Genomic DNA, 21,194 nt, shown 5'->3' with positions numbered 1-21,194 from the left:
GCCATAACCATAGGGTTTTTTAGTGAGACTTACTTCCTTATGCAAGTTCCTAATTGAGAATAACTTGTTCCTAGAATCAGTGCCGATGAGTCGACTTTCTTAACTTCTACATGATGCCGAATCTACCTCGAATATTTACACACTCAAATGGGAGTGTTGTAAACTTTCCTAGTTTAAGTGTGATTGTGTAAATTCTAAATTAGATTTAATTCTAGTTATTCTTTCATAAATGGACTTGTATTCCTTGGAGACGAACGATTTATTTTCCCTCTTATTACTATAAATAAAAGCATTATGTAAGGAGACACAATTCTACAAATACATCTTTCTTCTCTCTTTGCCGCTGGCCCTCTTTCCCTTGTCAGATAAAAATAGGCCATAACAAGGGAGATATTCTTACCAAAGCAAATCAATGCCCCAAAAGATAAAAAACCCTGAAGGACTAGAACTTCCAAAAGATAAAGCCCCTCCATGAGATGACTTTTTTAGCCAGGTTCGTCGTCAAAGCAACCCCACTTCCTCTTTTCTTTCTTTCTCGAACTGAAGTCTCGAACCTCAACTCCAGCTAGCCACGACCACCCTCTCCAGCCTCCCTCCACTACACCGATTGGCTCCAAGCTTGCGGTAACCTTTTCTTTTTGTTGTTATTTTTTTAAATGGATTTTGTTTTGGGTTCTGAGAATTCTTACATACAAAAAGAACTAGAAAAACTCAGATTGTAATTTTGGGTTCAAAGCTGTTTTTAATTTGGTCCACAATGTTATTTTTCTTAATAGGAATTGAATGAATCGAGGTCTGAGCTACTTGGTAGAATTCAAGGGTTGAAGCAGGTGAAACAATTGACAACGACTTTATCTCACCTGATCATAGAATGGTGGTTGTGCTTAATTTGCTTGTTTGCTGATTTCGGTAATTAGGATTTGCAAAGTTGGAGATCAAAGTTAGACACTCAAGTGAAAGTCTACCGCACAGCAAGTGGATATATAAATTTTTTTTATACATTTGGAAAAGCATGCATTTGGATTCAGTTTATAGATAATCTTGGTGGGATGATTTGTTCTTGCTAATGTATGTGTGGTTAATGTATGCTTTGGGTCCCTGTTCTTTGGAAAGTAAGATGATTTAGTTGGAGGGCTAGTTCAATTGAGGTCTGTCTTTGATCACCGCATCAAAGTTTACCAAAAATTATTTTAGTTGATGTTTGTGTTGTGTTTAGGCGTGCATGGAGAGGGAGGGTGAATTCGTGTGTTTCAACTTTTAATTTGTTTAGAACACTTACAAGTTACATCAACAAACCATTTCCTTTGTTCATATTCTGAAACCTGGACAAAACCACAACTATTGTTGTTTAATTAAGCCAGGCTGCAGCCTGCAAGTGCAAGGTATTTTTAATTGAATTGTGAATTTGAATGTAAATTTGAATTGGATTGTGATTTGTGGATATGTTAATTGGATTTTGAAATTGAATTGGACATGTGAATTTGAAATGGATATAGATAGGCGAAATCGAATTGGATATGTGAAATTGAAATAGAAACTGAAATGGATATGTGAATTTGAAATTGATATGGTATGAAATTGGTATGAGAAAGATTTACAGTTTTTTTTTTTTCCTTTTTTGAAGCAATGGATGCTACAGAGCAAGATTTTATGAACCTTAGTGATAGAGGGTCAGTAAAAGTTAAAATGGGAAAACAACCTGATCTTGGAAGTGAAAACTCAGAAGATACAAATACAAGTTCCACAAAGAAAAAGGCTAGAGTGATCGAAGTAGGTAAGTGACCACTCAGGTCTCCTATTTGGAAAACTTTCAATAAATTGACTACTATTTTTGAAGATGGTAAAAGTTGTGGTCAATGTAAATTGACTACTCTTCCTCCTCAGCATCGGCAACAATCCAAGCATCCCAGGCAATCCAATCCAACATGGCACAAGAGAACTCATCAGCGTCTGATGATCTTCATCTGAATGTAGATGATTTCTACTTTTCCGCACTCTTTGATGATGAAACTTATGACGAGTCTGAGCCAGTTTCAGATTCCAAGTACGCACAAGAGTTGCAGTTCCAAGAGGCTCTAATGTCCTCTTCTGCAGTCACCTCCCAATCAACGCACAATGATGGTTCCTCTTCCTCTTCATCATCAGCAACAATCCAAGCAACCCAAGCAATCCAATCCAACCCAATCCATGAAATCCTATTCCCAATTCAGGACACGCAAGAGTCTGGTGAATCATCGTCACCACAACCATCTACACAAATCCTTTGTGGGATTTGTTTTGAAATGAAAGAGGCTGACGAGATGTTTCAAAATGAGGGATGCGTTCACTCCTTCTGCTCTGACTGCATAACCAAGCATGTAGCATCCAAAATCCAAGCAAACATTCACGTAGTTTCGTGCCCCAGCTTGGACTGCAGGGATGTGCTGGAACTTGATGCCTGTATGCCAATGCTTCCCAAAGAAGTCATAGAAAGGTGGAATGATGCCCTTTGTGAAGCTATGGTTTTAGGGGCACCACAACCATCAACACAAATCCTTTGTGGGATTTGTTTTGAAATGAAAGAGGCTGACGAGATGTTTCGAAATGAGGGATGTGTTCACTCCTTCTGCTCTGACTGCATAACCAAGCATGTAGCATCCAAAATCCAAGCAAACATTCACGTAGTTTCGTGCCCCAGCTTGGACTGCAGGGCTGTGCTGGAACTTGATGCCTGTATGCCAATGCTTCCCAAAGAAGTCATAGAAAGGTGGAATGATGCCCTTTGTGAAGCTATGGTTTTAGGGGCACAAAGACTCTACTGTCCATTCAGTGACTGCTCAACGGTTTTGATGATCGACAACGAAGGTGAGGAGGCTATAACAGAGTCGGAGTGTCCCATTTGCCATAGACTGTTCTGTGCACGATGTCAAATCCCTTGGCATCCAGGAGTTGATTGTGAGGAGTTTCAGAGGCTTAACGAGAGCGAGCGAGGGAGGGCGGATCTTATGGTTAAGGAACTTGCAAAGCAGAAGAAGTGGAAGCGGTGCCCTAGGTGCAAATATTATGTGGAGAAGACTCAAGGTTGTTTGCATATTACTTGCAGGTCAGTTTGCTTAATTTGGTATTATCTGCACAAAGTATATTAGGCATAGGCAATTGTTGTTTATTTAGGGCATTTTATCTTTAATTGACATAAAAATTTCATCAATAATTCTCTTTATCATCATAATTATGGTATATCTTGTTGAGAGTATTATCTAACACAATATAATAGTATCAGAGCAGATTAGCCACTAGTTAAACTTGGTGGCGACACGTTTTCTTATATTTGGTTTGAGTGACTCCACATATGATGAGGCATGTCGATAGTGTAGTACTCTACATCGGCAATGGAAGCCTTGCCATTAGTAGTTTTAAAATTCTCAGTCGTCTCCACAAATTGCCAATTAGTTGTCAGCTGGATGCACATTCTAACACACAGGTACTTTTATCCTTAAGAGGATTTGGACGATGAATGCTTTTAGTGATGGAATAAGTTTAATGGGTTAAACAGCTAATTAGTTTTGGCTGATGATATTGAAATACTTTATTTAATTGTGATTAATATAAGGTTTAATGATTTTAGATAGATTACTTGGTGGGAGTTGTGTTTACTGTATATTGTATTTGCAGGTGCCAATACCACTTCTGCTATGGATGTGGAGCAGAATGGACAAGTACTCATGGTGGTTGCCAGTGAGATTAAGTTGCAGAAGGCACTTGGATTGAAGGCGTGTTACTTGTTTTATGATGCTAGAACTTTTATTTATATACAGAATCATCAAAAGTGCAGCAATACGAGGGGACTTTTGCTAGTAGATTTGCTTCCTAGATATTTGAGGTTGTGTGATGTGTAACATTGCCTTGAATTCCCTTATTAATGTTATGGAGTTTTCCCTTTTCTTTTGTTTTCTTCTTTAAAAGTTGGGTGACATCTTTGATCAAGTTTCACAAAACCCCGTCTCCAAAATTTTCCTGGAAAGAGGGCAAAATAAAAAGAAATCTGAAAAAAAAAATTCCGGAAAGAGGAGCTGAAAGAAAAAAGACTACCCTTTGATGTCATCTGAAGAATAAGAAAGAAGAGTCTCTGCTAATGATTGGGAAACAGTGGTTAAAATTGGAAGTGAGTAATTCGAAATCCCGGTCGCAACTCTTCATGGTCTATTGGTGTTCTGTTGAGGTTGTATTTTACTAGAAGTATGATTATAAAAGAAAATTTTAAGATTTGGCTGCATAACTGCGTTAATGTGGTTCCTTTTGGTTCGTATGAAGTTTTCAATCCTCTGTTTCTCTTTGGTTTTTGGATCATTTTTCCTCTCAATTCAGAGTTTAATTGAGCTAATCAAAGGACGACTAGAAGTATGATTACAAAAAGAACCTCTTCAGAGTTGGTTTGGGATTGTAATGCTTTTAAAAAAATAAACAGCTTATTAAAAAAATCTGTAACATTAAATGTGTTTGGTAAAACAAAACAAAAATGTTTTTTTTTTTTTTAAACTGTTATAAATGAAAGTAGAAAAGCATAGAAAAGCAGGGTTTACCATGCTTCTAAAAAAATGTATTTTTATTCAAAGCATAGTATTCAATGTTCATTTAATGACGATTTCAAATAGCAAGTATACCCCACTTGTTATACAAAATTACAATCTTTGTTCTTACATTATTGTCTTTGAAAATTATTATAGCACATTAAATGTCATATCCTTTTTAGTCATTTAACATATTCAAAGCAATTTATATAAAAGTTTACCAAATACTCAGACACCGCTTTTTTTTTTTTTTTTTTTTTTTATTAAAAGCACTTTTACAAAAAAATTTACCAAACACTCAACTATTTTATTTTATAGCTGTTTATTCTCACAGCACAACATAATCAGTTTTTTTTTTAAAGCACAACAATACCAAACTAGCCCTAAAATTATGGATTTGGCTTGCATCAAGAATTTAACAGAATTGGGGTACTTCAAAGGGATTCTTGAGTATAATCAGGTTATATCCTCTTATTAAAGTCATGTGACATGTAATAAGAGAGACGCTAATAGAGTGATATATATGAAATTAATTTCGTTAGATTCTCTATAATATTTGAGTAGCTACAACTTTTTATCTCTTGCTGAATCAACTGTATTACTTTTGTCCCAAGTAATTGAACCTAAAATCTTGATGCAGAAATTAAATAAATAAAAACAAGGGTCTAATGCTCATAAGTAGTCCTCCAAGTCAAACCTACAGTCTCAATGCGTGCATGAGATGAATATACTGTATCAAAAGTTAATATGCATAGTGAATCAGTGATGCGTCTCGCTTATCGGCGGACGGCACACTGAGGATTGTCTCGCCCAATGGGAAGCTGTAATCACGCCAGTATATGCAGTTGTTCTGCATTCTTTTCCTTTCCAACTATGATCAGCCGGAGGAAGAAGAAAAATTTACTGATATGTACGTGTCTATTTTTCAAGTATGTGCGTGCCACACTGGAACTGGATGCCTTCTGTACACTGTTCTAAAAATTCCCGTCTAACGCCGCCTAGGTCCAGTCTAGATGTTAGGCGGTTGATCACCACCCTGATTAATTCTTAGGCATTGAAAATTAAGAAAATGTGTCTAGACCTGCTTAGGCACCCGCCTAGACTCTACCTAGCTGCCTAAGCGCTAGGCTCCAACCCCCCACCTGACTAGCGGCTAACGTCTTTTAGAAGTTTGCTTCTGTATAGGTTATTAGTGACCTGCGGGAGAAGGGTTTGCTTTGATGAATCCACACGCTTTCTTCCAGCTACAATTTCAAAAAGAAGACAACAAAGCAATTTCCCAAATGAGGTATTTTCTTTTTCAGATTAACATATCATTTTCATCTATTCCTTTTTACTTTGCTAAATCTTCACTTGAAGCTATATTTATCAAAATGCCATTTATTAAGGAGGAAAAAGCACTTGAAGCTATATTTCATTTTCATCTTTTCCTTTTTACTTTGTTACATTATTTGTATTCCTCACATCCGTCTATTAAATCTTTAACTTTCAAATTCTAAATATTTAAATATTCATCTATAATTATTGATATTGTGTTGGCGTGTTAATATGGACGGCAATCCAAACATTGACATTCTATATGCTGTTACAGCAGTGCTCTCCTAAGATCCTCTTTTTGAGGACCTGTAAGGACCTCTTTTATATTAGTCATAGGATTAATCTAACGATAGAAAAACTATAGAGTTTATATAATCGTGTTATACTAAAACAAAATCAAAACACCAAAATAAATAAAAATAGGGTTCATGCTCAAATTTTCGATGTTGAAGGAGAGCAATGCGACCTGATTTCACAGTGCCCTCAGAAAATTAAAATTCTCTTCGAAGCTACGAAAAGGTATTTCCTTTGTGCTTGTATTGATTTCAATTTCTCCCAATTTCTCCCTCCCCGCTGTTGAAAAAAAAGTAGAATGAAAACTATAATTTAATAGAGAGCACCATTCTTCTTTTAATTGGGTTTCATCTAATGCTCTCCTAATAGCACCATTCTATTTTATATTCCTTTGTGGTGATGGTTCAACCTCGACTCCATTCTTCCTTTTTTTTTTTTTTTTTTTTGCTTCACTTTTAATTTTAATTACAGATTGTTGTATGATGGAAGAACAATCTTCCTTGGGACGATCTCGAATTGTTAGCGATGATCGTGTGGTAGCATAGCAGTAGAGAAGGAGGGTCGAGACGACGTCCTTGACAAAAGATTTCCTCTGAGATTGAATGGGTTGCAATTTTGCTCCTCTCTTGCGAAGCAGGAATGAATGATGAGCGTGAAGCCTGTTAGCGTGTTTTGATTTTGTTTAGGTGTAATAGGTTTATATAAACTTATAAATTTTTTTACCGTAAGATTAATTCTATAACTCATATAAAAAAGGTCATCACAAGTGCTCAAAAATAGGACCTTGGGAGAGCATTGCTGATATTGTTAATATAGTTATGCATATATTTTTGGCACGTGTGTTGAGTCTCGTCCCACTCCACAAGCAGCGAAGCAAAAGTCAATGGTCAATAGATGGAGTTTGACAGACTGTGGTAATATACTAATATTTAAATAAAATAGAATTTATACTATTTTTACCCGTTTTCTTAAAATGCTCATAAAGTTTACTATTTCTCTTTATTTACAGTAAACGACATAATATGGACACCCACTTTTGACAAATGCATAACGAACTACCATTGCTATTTATTGTGAAATTGAAAATATGTGTGCAGTGGAATATGAAGTAAATAAGAAACAATATTTATGAGGTTCGGCAAGCGTGACACACTCCGATCCGGAATGTCCACTAGGACTCCTAATTGAGCTGTGCTGGCCGACACCAGGAAGGTGACGAAGCCATAAAGTGTGATGATGTGGAAAAATATGAATAAATTTAAACCTAAGAGTGCCTAAATACCAGAGCACACTGGTGAGCAGGAATGATCCCACTTCACACGTGACGTTAGAGCATAAGTAAGTACAGTGGAGTGGATAAGAATTATACCCTCAAAAGTAACCACCTATCCTGAGATTTGCCAAGAATCCTCATCGATACGAACTTTCAGCAATTAAAACCTGGAGGGGCGCAAAACAGAAAGTGTGAGTGGGCAAAAACAAAGCTTTTTAAAAACCATTATCAAAGGTAGTAACCCCTCGCCGTAAAACTTATATAATTTCCCAGAAAATAGAATATATACATATATCGAAACCATACTCGAATTAGCAAAATCCACATATATGTCATGTCAAATATCTCATCATAAAATATGTAAGCCGGGTGATATCAATAAATGCAAATGATATGTCAGCCGGAGTCACCTAACGTAACCTATATGGCTCAAATCCACATCTCAACAAATATACATGCACACAAGTCGGAACCACCTAAAGTGGTCTGTACGACAGGGCTAGGTGTAAATAAATACGATCAAGTGCTACGATCACGTGAAGACTGTGCGAATGATCACGGGTCACCTACGAGTTGGAACCACCTATAGTGGTCTGTACGAGAGGACTGTGCACCTAACTTGGATCCAAGATGAGCATATGGTGCGGGAGGTGAACATCACATGAAGGATTGTGCCCTAACCACGGGCGGGAGCACTAACACCGGGGTGCAGGTTTATGAGCTCTCAACACATCTCACATAATCATCAATTTACATAAACAATCTACAACTTACCTGGTACTTACCTGAGTGTCCACAGCGTCAAATCACATTTATGCATACTATACTAACTCATAATCTAAGTATAAATCATGAGGCATGGCATTTCAAAACATAATTCCATTTAAACACATTTTTTGGGAAAAATATCAAGCATACATATATATACTGAAAACAAAAGCCCACTCACCTGGAGTTCACGCTACAACTTCCTAGTACAACCATAGAGGCGTCACGAACGATTTACGCCTAGAACAATTATCAAATCACAACTCAGAATTCTTATCAATAAAATATGTAACTTACATAACACACATCCATACGTAGTTAGATTTGGAAGATCCGCATTATACTTCTAGAACAACATCCTAAAGTTCCATTACAATCCAACAGTTGGATCTCCGCCAATTGCCAAAACCAAGTGGCGGTTAACATTTTATTTTATGAACTTACAAATCCAATTCGGGAAGATCCGTATATCGGATTCCCGATCCGTAAGTTCCTATGGTCCTCAAGTAATATGTACTATAACGTATTAAAGTTTGGTGACGATCCAACAGTCAGATCGTTGATTCACATCTTTACCAAGTAACGTATCTTAATGAATTTAGGTCCAAACGATCAACCTACATTATACAATTACCAAAACTGAACTCAAGACAACTAATTTAGCCTAAGAATAACATTGACGGCCCTTGGCCACGTGACGCTGTACGCGCTGCCGTGGGTGGCGGTGGGCCGCCCCTACTCACCGAAAAATCTAACTATTTCCAAAATTCCCAAACTTCATAGAAATGAAGATCTCAATGAGTAAAGCAAGTTTTTTACCTATAGCCAAGACCAATTTGGCCAGGAAGAGCTCCAATTTCACTCAAACCCACCGGAAACCCTAGAATGAGTGTGCTTCGATTCGACCTCCATATGCACTCCAACGCCTCCATCAATGCTTGGGTTATGTTCCTTACCTTCAGAGAAGCTGTTTGATGGTGGAGATCGACGAGAAGGGTTGCAGAAAAACGGCGAATTACCGCCGGGTGTCCTTGAAGTCGTCGGCTTCGTTCCTCGCGAAATAGAGGCCAAAACCCTCAGATTTTTAAGTGAAAATGAGAGAATGGAGGTTAGGATTGCGTATGCAGGTAAGGGTTGGGTAGAATTTGTGGGAAAAATTGATGGAGAACGCCGGATTTCACCACCCAAAATCGGGTCTGCTGTCAGGTTAACGAGATGGATCGTCCAAAACCCAATTTGCTGCCTCTCATCTCCTCTCTTTTCCCTCCTTTTCCATCTCTCAGATTGGCCCTCTACTCTTTTCTCCTTCCTGATTCGTTATGTTTTCCCTAATCAATGGGGTTCTTTCTCTTCTCCTCATTCTCATACTCCATCCGCCACCTCCTCTTTTCCTTTCTCAACTAAAAATGAAATAAAATAGTAATATAATTATAAATATATATATATATATATATATATAAAATAGTAAAGATAACCTTTACAAAAATACTTTTCAGGTTTGTAATTACGTAAAATTTTAATCATAGCTCCCAATTCGCTTCTGCTTGCGCCTATACGTCCGTATCATCAAGTACTTCAGGAATACGCTAAAGGAATATTTCATATCATAACAATGGGTTATCGGTCTTCTACTAGCCTTTTCGTTTCACAAGCATTTCAAATATGCATAACAGACCACATTTGATAAACCTAGATTAATGACTAAAGTTAAAAGCAACAATTGAATCGAAATCACATTTTATAAATAAATGACATATCCACTAAATATCCAGCATGAGAATCTCAGGGTAATAATCAAAACCATATATATTAAAGTCACTTACATACAAGCAATTACAAATTATCAATACTCTTAGTTAGAAGTCCAATAAACATGTAAAGCATGGTCACCCCGAGAATACTTATGGTACCCCATCGCGGATTAACCAAGGATGAACATTCATATACCACACTGCTACATGATGTAGTCGCATCATCACACATCATACCTTATACATCAACATTTATGATTTACAGCGTGAGCATACACAGTATCAATTTCACATGACAACCAAATTTCTTGTCATACAAACGTACAAGTTATACAGAACACTTCTAATATGGTTGTCGACTCATTTTTCATATTAGTAATCATACATTATCTTTACTCTCCTCTAAAAGTCAAACACCTCTAAAAGTCAAACACACACTTAAATCTTGGTAAGGTGCAACTTACATGCAAGCCATGAGGTACATACCCAGGATTTCCTGCTAACCAAAGTAGGCTCGTGTAGCTCCATCGGGTCTTTACTCATATTAATTGTGGTAACATGACCAAAAGTCAACTCTCTGACAACACAGTCAACAATAGGGTCAACAGACCTAGTAATCCAATCTGGAAGATCCACACATCGGATTTTTGATTTGTAAATTCCCAAGATCCACAAATAACACACACGTTAACATGCTATAATTTTATAACAATCCAACGGTTAGATCTTTGCCTACTACAAAGATCAAGTGGCGGTCATTTACGAAAGTAGGTTCTAACAGCATAATCATAACCAATAGATATTAAAAACGTACTCAAAGCATTGAATTTAACCTAGGGAGACAAAGTCAAGTGATTGGTCACGCGGCGATCGGCCGTCACAACTCGCTGGAGTTTTCAACCAATGCTAAAATGGCTTATAACAAATTGAACAACGAGAATAGTGGATCAATTTTTATACTTGAGATGAAGATTAGTTCCACCGCAAGAAAACCCAAGTAACCTCTAACCTCGATTCGCTATCACCGAAGCTCAAATTGTTTGAAACTTGGTTGGGTTTTGCTGCTAGGGTCGAGATGAGTTGATTCGGGTAGTGGCTGACTTTGAGGTGCACAGAGGAGGACGACTGCCAGGTTAAAAGTTCGTTAAAATTCGAGGTCATGTCACCGTGAAAAGGTGGCTAAACAATAAAAACTTTGGTTGGGTTTTATTCGTGAGGTTACGAGGAGTGGAACGGTGGTGGTGGTAACTTGATTCACCGTCGCAATTGGCCGAAAAATGGCTGGGAAAACTTGCCAAGAAGCAGGTCGACTCAAAGGTTCAGTAGGTGGAAAACTAGTCAAACAAATTTGGATTTCAATTTCGGAATCCCCATCCAGCTTTGTTATGGTTGCTATAATCTACGAGCGGTTGTCGCTTACAACTCCAATCTGCGAGCGGTTGTCACTTATATGCTTGTGGATTGAGTTTTATCCAAAAGTATTAAGAGTGACCTTGAAATCTACAAATTTTAATGAGTAATTATTAAAATTTAAATTCTCTAAAGTATTGAAAATAATATAAAATTATGCAAATATGATATACATAAGGCTTTTTAACCACAATGGTCACTGAGATTTGCATAACTCTTCGCTTTGGTCCTTGAGATTTGAAATCAATAGAATTGGTCCCTGAGTTTGTCCACCATCAATCATTGTGGTCCTTCCTTGAAAAATCTCCATTAAAGAAGAATATAATGACCAAAATATCCTTAATTTTGTCAAATCAATTTGATCTATTGTTTTTTAAATGAGGGCATATTTGTCATTTTGATCTTTATTTAACATAATTTTGAAACGGAAGTACCAAAATGATTGATGGTAGACAATCTCAGAGATCACTTCTATTTATTTCAAATCTCGGGGATCAAAGTGATGTGTTATGTAAATCTTATGGAATATTTTAGCTAAAAAGCCTATACATAAATTACAATATTAAAATCCTGAACGAGGTTTCACAGTACTTGTGTCAATAGACAATAGATGATTAATGAAACTCCACGTCAGCATATGTTTCAAGCACGTACCTAGAAAAATTTCTTCTTCCATCACCATGTTGGAATTTGTAGAACCTACATATTCAACCAATAAATTCTTCCTTCTTTATCATTACATCATCTAATCATTCACTTTGAGGCGACCAAAAGTGCTTTAATAAGGACTGGAAACCATGAACAAGAAAGAAAAAAAAGTAAAGACTTTAAACCATGACCAAAAAAAGAAAAACAGCAAAACTTCAAATACTAACTGGAATAAGAGACAAGTGAAATAACAAATTCAACTGCATCTCAATAAAAACCGTTGCCAATACACAAAATATATTTTGAAGGCAATAAGTATATATTAAGAAACCATCAAGAGGGTGCACATTATACGCATGCCAAAAGAAACTAAGAGGTCACACACAGCAAAAGAAATATCGCACAATTTCCCAACTACAAACTCATGAGTACCATACAATTCTTTAACTACCACGAATGAACCACATCTAACCTACAAGAAAGATAACAATCATGAAGACTAAACCTTATAAGTGGTAGAACCATCGTAATGATATCATGAAGAAAGAGTTGCACTACCCTTTGATGATCTTGCAATCATCAGCAAAGAAGAATGCTATGAGTCGCCTCTAATAAAATGTCAAGCTTCCTCCTAACAGCCCTTTTCCATGGGTACATACCAAAAGAAAAACAAAAACGAACCTTAACTCTGAACAATAACCACTGCTCAAAGATCTGAGTTTAATTCGTAAGCCATAGATGTCATTAAGGCTCTCCTCACCATGCAAGGGAGCGACAACAACCAAGAAAACTGTTCAGCAACCATAACCAATTGATAAAGATCATTTCAATATAGAAGAAACATGAAAGGAAAAATAAGGAAGAAACCAAGAAAGAATGTTGATGACCCAAAGCAACGGCCAGCGTCAACAATGACCATGGATGTTTTCCTTCAGTTTTAATTTCTCTCCAGACAGTGGTTATGGTTTTTGTATTTTCTAGGTTTGTGTCACACAATGCTCCTATATAAACCATTAATGATAAAAAGTTGTCAGACGCGTATTATTTTAAGAAGACAAAATAAAAAAAGTCTCGTGTGACAATATTTGTTTTCAATTTTCAAATTTCAGTTTCAAAGAAATTTGGTAACTACTTTCATTGTTAGTTTTCACAAAAATAAAAACTCTAAATTAAAAGTGAAAGCCAGGTAGGGTCGTTTGATGAACATTTCATTTTCTGTATTTATTTTTACTTTTTTTTAAAACTAAAAACTTGTTTGTTATTTATTTAACAAATTTTCTTTAATAGTTCAAATCACTCAGTATTACGGGAAATGAACGATCAAGATTAGAAGGAGAAAATACTATTTTTACTTGCCAATCTAAATGTAAAGTCGACTACCAAGTAATCTAGACTATTGAAGATTTACCCCTACTTTAACTTTTTTAGTTAAAAAAAATACTGAAAATTGTACTTGGAGTTTTCAAAATTTGAGGGTTGTATAATCATTTCGTTTTTAGTTTTTTGGTTTCATTTATTTGAAAACTAAAAACTAAGAACTTGATTAGTAAAGAAAATTACTCTTGTGATGATTGCATGATTAGATTTTTGCAGTGCTAATAGTAATTTCATTTATTTTTTTTATATTTATGGTTTTTGTTTTTATATTTGTAGATAAAATTGGCTCCCTTAATTTAATCAATGCACAAATATTTAGTTTCCATATAACAATGATAAATGTTCTTTATTGAGGAAAATTGATAATTGTAGGGAGACCAACTTTTTTAAATCAAATCATGTGGTTGTTGGAGAAAATTTTCCAGATTCCCTGAACTCCACGTCATATGTGTTTTAGTGAAATTCCAAAGTTTTAACATAGTTGACCACCTGGGCTGCTCGGTTGACTTCTCAGGGTTGACCGTTGACTTTTTATGAAAATTACCATGGACCCTTCTTAGCGTATTTCGACATCTTGATTCTAAATCCGCATTCCATTTTCCCAAATTTGATTGTTTTAGTGGAGTTTTAATGGGCCTCAATATTATGCTTAGGTGCAATTACTATCGGAGACTCAGGCTTTCCTAGTCAAACGGATGCAACCTCGCAAGTATCTATGAGTGAGTCTTTTCTTTTATGTAGTATATATATTTGTTTAGCTTCCATATATACATCTAATAATGAAGTTTCTACGTGATTTCCATAATTAAATTAACGTTTATAAGAAATGTTGTAATGTTGAGAATCAGGAAGTCATTATAATCCTATGGGTATGCGCACTATTTCGGGATGCCTTAATTATATTTGCGGCCATGAATGATATTATGTTGACTAGAATGATCAAATCACTATGGCATGACTATATTTATGTTATATGCTCATCGTGTGATGCACTGGTGTTAGTACTCGCCCAGGGCTAAGGCTAGTCTTTCACATGTATGTTCACATCGCACCGTATGCTCACTTTGGATCCATTGTAGATGTCAATCCCGTCCTAGATTGCTATAGGCAATTAGGACTCGTATTTGATTTGCATATCGCCAATCTTCACATGATTGTAGTAGTAGAGCGTAACTCATTATTACACCCAGTCATGTTCATGTCAAAATACCTTTGCATGAACTCGTGCATCAGCATGTGTCGATGAGCACTCGATATGATATGTTTGTTTATGCGAGATGATGTGATTACCGGACGTTAGATGTTTATTTACGAAATATTGTGACGTATTGAATTCTTGAGATATTGCAGGTTACGGTAAGTATTTTCATACTATATGTAGTATTTATATTTTGGAAACTATATTTGTTTTACGGCAATGGGTTATGACGTTTTTGAAAAGGTTTTACAAAGCTTTATTTTTCGGTCCACTCACCCTTATTTTTCAACCCTCCAGGTTTTAGTGGTAGAGCCCTTGTGTCGATGAGGATTCCTGGCAAAGTTGGTATCGTAGATCACTTCCAATGGTACATTTCTTATTCTAATTTTACTGTACTTGTGAAATGGGTTTATTTCCGTTCATAAGCGCACTCTTTTATTTAGGCATTTTTAGGTTTAAATTTATTCACATTTTCCATGTCACTACACTTTATGGCTTCGTCATCTTTATGGTGTTGGCCAAAACAGCTCGATTTGGAGTCCAGGTGGACATTCCGGATTGGGGTGTGTCACCTTTAATTTAATCAATGTACAAATATTGAGGAACATTGATTATTCTAGGAAGACCAACCTTTTTTAACCAAATGATGTGGTTGTTAGAGAAATTTTTCCAGGTACCCGGAACTCCACGTCATATATGTACCAGCCAATAAAATAAAACACGTGTTACTTTGTTGTGTAATTAAATTTTATTCTGCAAATTCTGAAGCTGTGAGCCCGACAAAAAAATTCCTCCGTCGAACATTACCTTCTGCTGCCTCTCTGGTTCTCGTCCTTGGCTCTAATGGCGTTCCATACCACCCAAAATCCTAATGAGACATCAATGAAGTACTGCAGTTTAGGATTGAAAACAAATTAATTCTTAAATCAACCAAGTTTTAGCCAAGAACATCCGAATTCAAATCATTGTGTGGCTCTGGATGATGCTTTTATATAAGCACAAGAGACAAGCAAGGGAGATGAAAGAAAAAACTCCGGAAAAGTCATATTCTTGAACAATCATTACCATCGGCTGCCATGGATTTACCTCCTCAATCCACAGGCTTACATGAATTGGGAAATTTTTGAAAAACCCCAGAAAAGAAAACCAGGAATAAAAATGTTATGAACTGCATATTTGTGATTGATTCGATCACAAGGAGAATAATCAGTTATTTATATTAATCTATTTTAGTGTAAATATAAATTCTATTAAGCCCAAAAAAATGCATATAATTTTTTTCCCTTAAAAAATGTGTCAAAAGTTATCATATTTTAACTTTTCGTCCTTGATCACCAAATATTTAAAAAAGTTGTAAGTGATCTTTTACCACAATAATGAAAATGTGTTGAGCCTTTGCATTATGGTGTGGGTTTAAATTCCGTCGGTGGCTAATTTAACACCTGATCTAATAAAATCTAGCAGTTTGACAAAAAAAAAATATATATATTAAAAGGCCAATGCCACATATGTTATTATTGTCAATAAAATGTACCAATATATTAAGTATATATTTTCGACATATCACTGCATGTTCTCTTTCTTTTTTATGAAAAATGATAGTGGTGGTGAGTTAGATAGTTCACTGTTAAGAAAAAGACAATCCGCCAGTACGAAAAAATGCCATCGTGCATGTTTTCTTTATTAACACATAAATATCCTGCTCAGAATTTCTCTTTCAATTTCTCTCTTAACTAAGGTAAAAGATTATGCATGACATGTGCACCCATGCACTTTGAGGTTCTCCGCATTCCACACGCCACGGGCAATACAAATCTTGCGCCTGTCTTCCATGATCGAAGACAACCCTCTACAAGTTCCATTCAAGTATCATTTACTATTTTTATAGTACTGTACTTAAAACTAACATCATTAACAGTACTAGCCTTCATGCACACATTCACGAGTGTACAGAAGACATTTTTTGAATCACAACATGCTACGCGCGACTTACATATTTTAAATGTATTTATATGCGTGAATTGACAAAGGGAAAATCAAATATTTGAAAAAGGAAAGTCAAATATTTGAAGTAAATGAATAATCTTAGATCATGCTAGAAAAAAAAAAAATAATAAAAAAATAACCCTCACAAACCAATCAAAGCAGCTGAATTCACGTAATAAAATCAATCTTTCAATTTCCATCTACATTCTATTGAATTTACATTAAGAATAGGGAAAATAATATTTAATAAATAATTGATTGAGTCACATTATTGTTAGCCCATTGTAAGGCTAAGTCCACGCCCTCCTCATTTAGCATAGATAATATCAATTGTTCAAAAAAAAAAAAAAAACAATCATTTAACAACTAATTTAATCACATTATTATGCATGTATGAAAAACCTTTTTTTATAACCGGCATTACACACCTCTTAAGATGTTTTGAACTTGTTTAAAAATAGAGAAAATAATATTTAATGAACAACTGATTTAATCACATTATTGCTAGCTCATTGTAAGGTACTAATTAAAAAATAAATAAACTGTACAAACAGAATTAATGTGACAACCCGTTCCAAATTTTACGTTTTTATTTTATTTAAAAAGCTGAATTTACGAAATTGCCCTAGAGGCAAGGACTTTGACTTCTGTTGACCATCGTCTAGAGAGACGTATGACTTATTCTTTTAACATATTCTCGTAATACTCGTGGATGTGAACGCATAGACGAAAGCCGTTTGCGAGTCCGGATTATAATGGTATAGTTACGAACGTTCGAAATTGGTTATTCAAGGTTTAGCGTTTATTTAAATTAAATTCCCCCCTTGTGGGGAAAAGCCCAATCAGAATTGGAAGAAAGAAAAGAAAAAAAAAAAAAAAAAAAAAAAGGGAAGTGGGTTTTCGTCCACCCGCACCCACCGCGGGTGCCCATTTTCCAAGGCCGATTCCGGCCAACTCCGGTGGAGTTTTTCGATGCCACCACCACCATCTTGAAGCTCTCATTCCCCTCTACAAAACCCACCCAAGAACCACCTTGATTAACCGTGGGATGTGGAGGTTTGAGGCCACGAAAGTTGACGAAAATCAATGGTGCTCCGGCCACCCTTCTCGATTTTTCGGCAAATCGGCAAAGCAATGGCCGATGCCACCACTTGGGCTTTGTAGCCCATCATCCCAGGAGCAAAACCCAACCAACCTTGACCCCGTTGGACCACCGTAGACGACGAATCGACGTCGGGAAATTTTAGGCACCCACCGGCTTCGTGGGAAAAATTGACCATCTTCCGTCCACTTTTGGACTTCGTGGAAGGTATGAAAGTTGCTCCACTCACTGAGATCTTCATTTCTGTGAAGTTTTATAATTTTTGGAAATAGTTGAATTTTCCGGCGAGTCGGGCGACCAACCGCCACCTGCGGCGGCGCGTGGCCAGTGGGCCGCCAATGCTATTTTTAGGCTATGTCAAATGTCTTGAATTCAGTTTTGTCATTTGAATGGCATAGGTTGATAGTTGGAACCTAAATTCGTTACGATACGTTACTTGATAAAATGTGAATCGATGATCCGACCGTTTGATCGTCACCAAAATTGGATATATTATATTACGTAATATTTAAAGATTATAGGAATTTACGGATCGGGAATCCGACTTACGTATCTTCCTGAATTGGATTTGTAAGTCAGTAAAATAAATGTTCACGGCCACTTGTTTTAGGCAATTGGCGGAGATTTGACCGTTGGATCGTAATGAAATTTTAATATGTTATTCTAGAAACATATTGTGGATCATTGGGAGTTGCGGATTGGAAATCTGATATGCGGATCTTCCGGGTCAAGTTATACAGGGTTGTAAACCCTACCGTCGATCTTTGATCGACGGTTGACTTGTGGTCAATGGGTATCAAACTATTTTAGAATGTCGTTGAGGTTGTGTTTTATGTGAATTACATATTCTACGGATAAGAGTTCTGAGATGTGATTTGATAATTGGTCACAAGGACCAATCATTCAAGACGCCTCGATGCGTGCGCTAGAGAATCATAGCGTGGACTCCAGGTGAGTGCATCTTTTCCTTTTTATCGTAAATATTATTGAGAGTTCTATCGACACTTTTAAATTGATTAGGCATATTACTTTCATACATATTTATTGTGAAAGCTTGAAGTACTTTATGAACTACGAATGGCTTGATCCCTGTCTAGGGTACGTAGGCAGTCTAACGAGACGTTAGATGCAACCATAAAATATTTGAGACAAAAGCCTTGCTTGGGAAATTGAGTATTGCGAAGGAAATTTGTAAAGGCAAGTTTTAGTTTTGTGAATTAGTTAGTTAAATTAAAGTTAATTGGGTTGTCATGGATAATTATCCCTGAAAATAAGTAGTTTGGGAGTAGGGCGTTACTAATTGTACATTTCACACCATATTGTTTATAATTGAAAATGCTACGACATGGTTGAGTAGTAGATTGCATCATGATATATCCATATGTATATTACTTGCATATAATTATTGGGAATGCTTTCAAGTGCAAAGGTGAACTCAGGACACCCAGGTAAGTTCAGGTGAGTTTATGGTAATAGTTGAATCGATTGCGTTATATCATGACTACAATTATGAGTTAGGCAACTTTGATACTATCGTACTGGTTGCCATGAGTTCCACATGTTATATTGAGATGCATTGAGAGCTCATAAACCTGCACCCCGGTGTTAGTGCTCCCGCCCGTGGCCAGGGCACAGTCCTTCACGTGATGTTCACCTCCCGCACCTTACGTTCACCTTGGATTCAAGGTAGGTGCACAGTCTTGTCGTACATACCACTTTAGGTGGTTCCGACTCGTAGGTGACCCGCGATTATTCACCCAGTCTTCACGTGATCGTAGCACTTGAGCGTATTTATTTACACCCAGTCCTGTCGTACAGACCACTTTAGGTGGTTCCGACTCGTGTGCAGGTGTACTTATTGAGCTATTGGCTAGCCAGGATTGATGAGATATGGATAAGTCGTACAGGTCATTATAGGTGACTCCAACTTATATGCCATGATTGATGAGATATGGATAAGTCGTACAGGTCATTATAGGTGACTCCGACTTATATGCTAGCCATGATTGATGAGATATGGATAAGTCGTACAGGTCACTATAGGTGACTCCGACTCATATGCTAGCCATGATTGATGAGATATGGATAAGTTGTACATGTCATTTTAGATGACTCTGACTGATATATCACTTTGTATTGATTTAATTCATTTGGCCTACTTATTAATGTATGGTGGAGTTGATGGCAAACCGTGGTTTTGGTCATTTCTGAGTATGGTTTGGATATATGTATATATGTTGTACTGTCTTATGGAAAACGATACGGGTTTTACATTTAGGGGCATTACTTTTTGAGAGGTAGTAACTTTGGGAAGCTTGGTTTTATTGCTTACTCACACCTTCTGTTTGGTGCCCTCCAGGTTTTAACTGCTGAGTTTGTATCGACAAGAATCTGTGGCGAATCTTAGTATTGATGGATATTTTTTAGGGTATGATTCTTACCCACACTACTGTACCTTACTTATGCTCTGACATCGCGTGTGAAATGGGTTCGCTCTCACTCGTAGCGCACGCTGGTATTTAGACACTTTTAGATTCAAATTCATTCACTTTTTATACACTATCACATTTTATGGCTTCGTCACCTTCCAGGTGTCGGCCAGCACAGCTCGATTCAGGGTCCAAGTGGACTTTCTGGGTCGGGGTGTGTCTATTAATTATTAAAAAAAACACTGCTAAAATGACAAAAATACTCCTGCATTATTTCAAATTGCTTTTGAAATTTTTTTTTTTTTGGGGCATTTTTGTTCAAAAATTTTTGGTGAAACTTGTGACCTCAAAAGGGGTTTTTGGCTTTATATATAAAGTTAATTAATAAAACTACTTCTCATAAATTAATTTAATTAAAACTAATTAATTAATTATAAAACCCCAACCGCCTCTTTAACGGAAATGGATCATCTCCGGATCTCTTCCACCGAATCCATCAAGTCAAGGAATCTGGACCCTTGAAATTTGATCCAACAGCTAAAGTTATTATAACTTTTAACGAGGGCCCCTATTTTTAGTCATTTGATCAAATTTCAAGGGCCTGGATCCCTTAACTTGGTGGATTTGGTGGAAGCGATCCAGAGAGAATCCCTTTCCCTCTTTAACAATAAATTTTTATAGGTGCTTAAACACACACTACACGGTATATCATATCATTTTTTTTATTTATAATAGAGCGACAATGTTAGTGAGTTAAATAATTAGTTGTGAAAAAAAATGGAAATCAGTAGAGATTGAACATGCACCAAGGCGCATCAACATGATTGTTTTTTATCACTACAATAAAGTGTCATCTGCATATGGTATATCATTTTACGTGTTATAAATTTATAATAAAGGTGATAGAGTCGATATATATGTTCCACTAAGACTATATTAATAATAAAAAAAAACAAATTCACATGCTACATTGAGTAAAATATATAATAATGCCACATGACCGTATATTGAGTATACCTTAAAATTACTCCCTTGGCCTCCACACACCATGCAGCTACCATACTCATATTTCACTCACTCACTCACTCACTCAA

General features: G+C 36.4%; 1 protein-coding gene across 2 annotated transcripts; it reads left to right on the top strand.

Annotated features, from left to right (window-relative positions):
- Window positions 1–403: 403 nt before the first annotated feature.
- LOC137739935 (E3 ubiquitin-protein ligase RSL1) lies at window positions 404–3,920 on the top strand. 2 transcript variants are annotated; one of them, XM_088700580.1, is made up of 5 exons: window positions 404–624; window positions 777–830; window positions 1,625–1,774; window positions 2,146–3,082; window positions 3,652–3,920. In XM_088700580.1, exons 3-5 carry the CDS (start codon window positions 1,627–1,629, stop codon window positions 3,716–3,718), a joined length of 1,152 nt encoding a protein of 383 aa, XP_088556706.1. In that variant the 5' UTR covers window positions 404–624; window positions 777–830; window positions 1,625–1,626; the 3' UTR covers window positions 3,719–3,920. The 2 variants fall into 2 exon arrangements, with proteins under 2 accessions (XP_088556706.1, XP_088556705.1); XM_088700579.1 differs by having other exon boundaries at window positions 1,885–3,082.
- The last annotated feature ends 17,274 nt before the right edge of the window (window positions 3,921–21,194 follow it).

This window comes from Pyrus communis, chromosome 9, assembly GCF_041283825.1.
Source record: "Pyrus communis isolate YQ-2024b chromosome 9, ASM4128382v1, whole genome shotgun sequence".
In the NCBI taxonomy this organism is placed as follows: domain Eukaryota; kingdom Viridiplantae; phylum Streptophyta; class Magnoliopsida; order Rosales; family Rosaceae; genus Pyrus; species Pyrus communis.
This window is presented reverse-complemented; position numbering and strand designations above follow the sequence as displayed.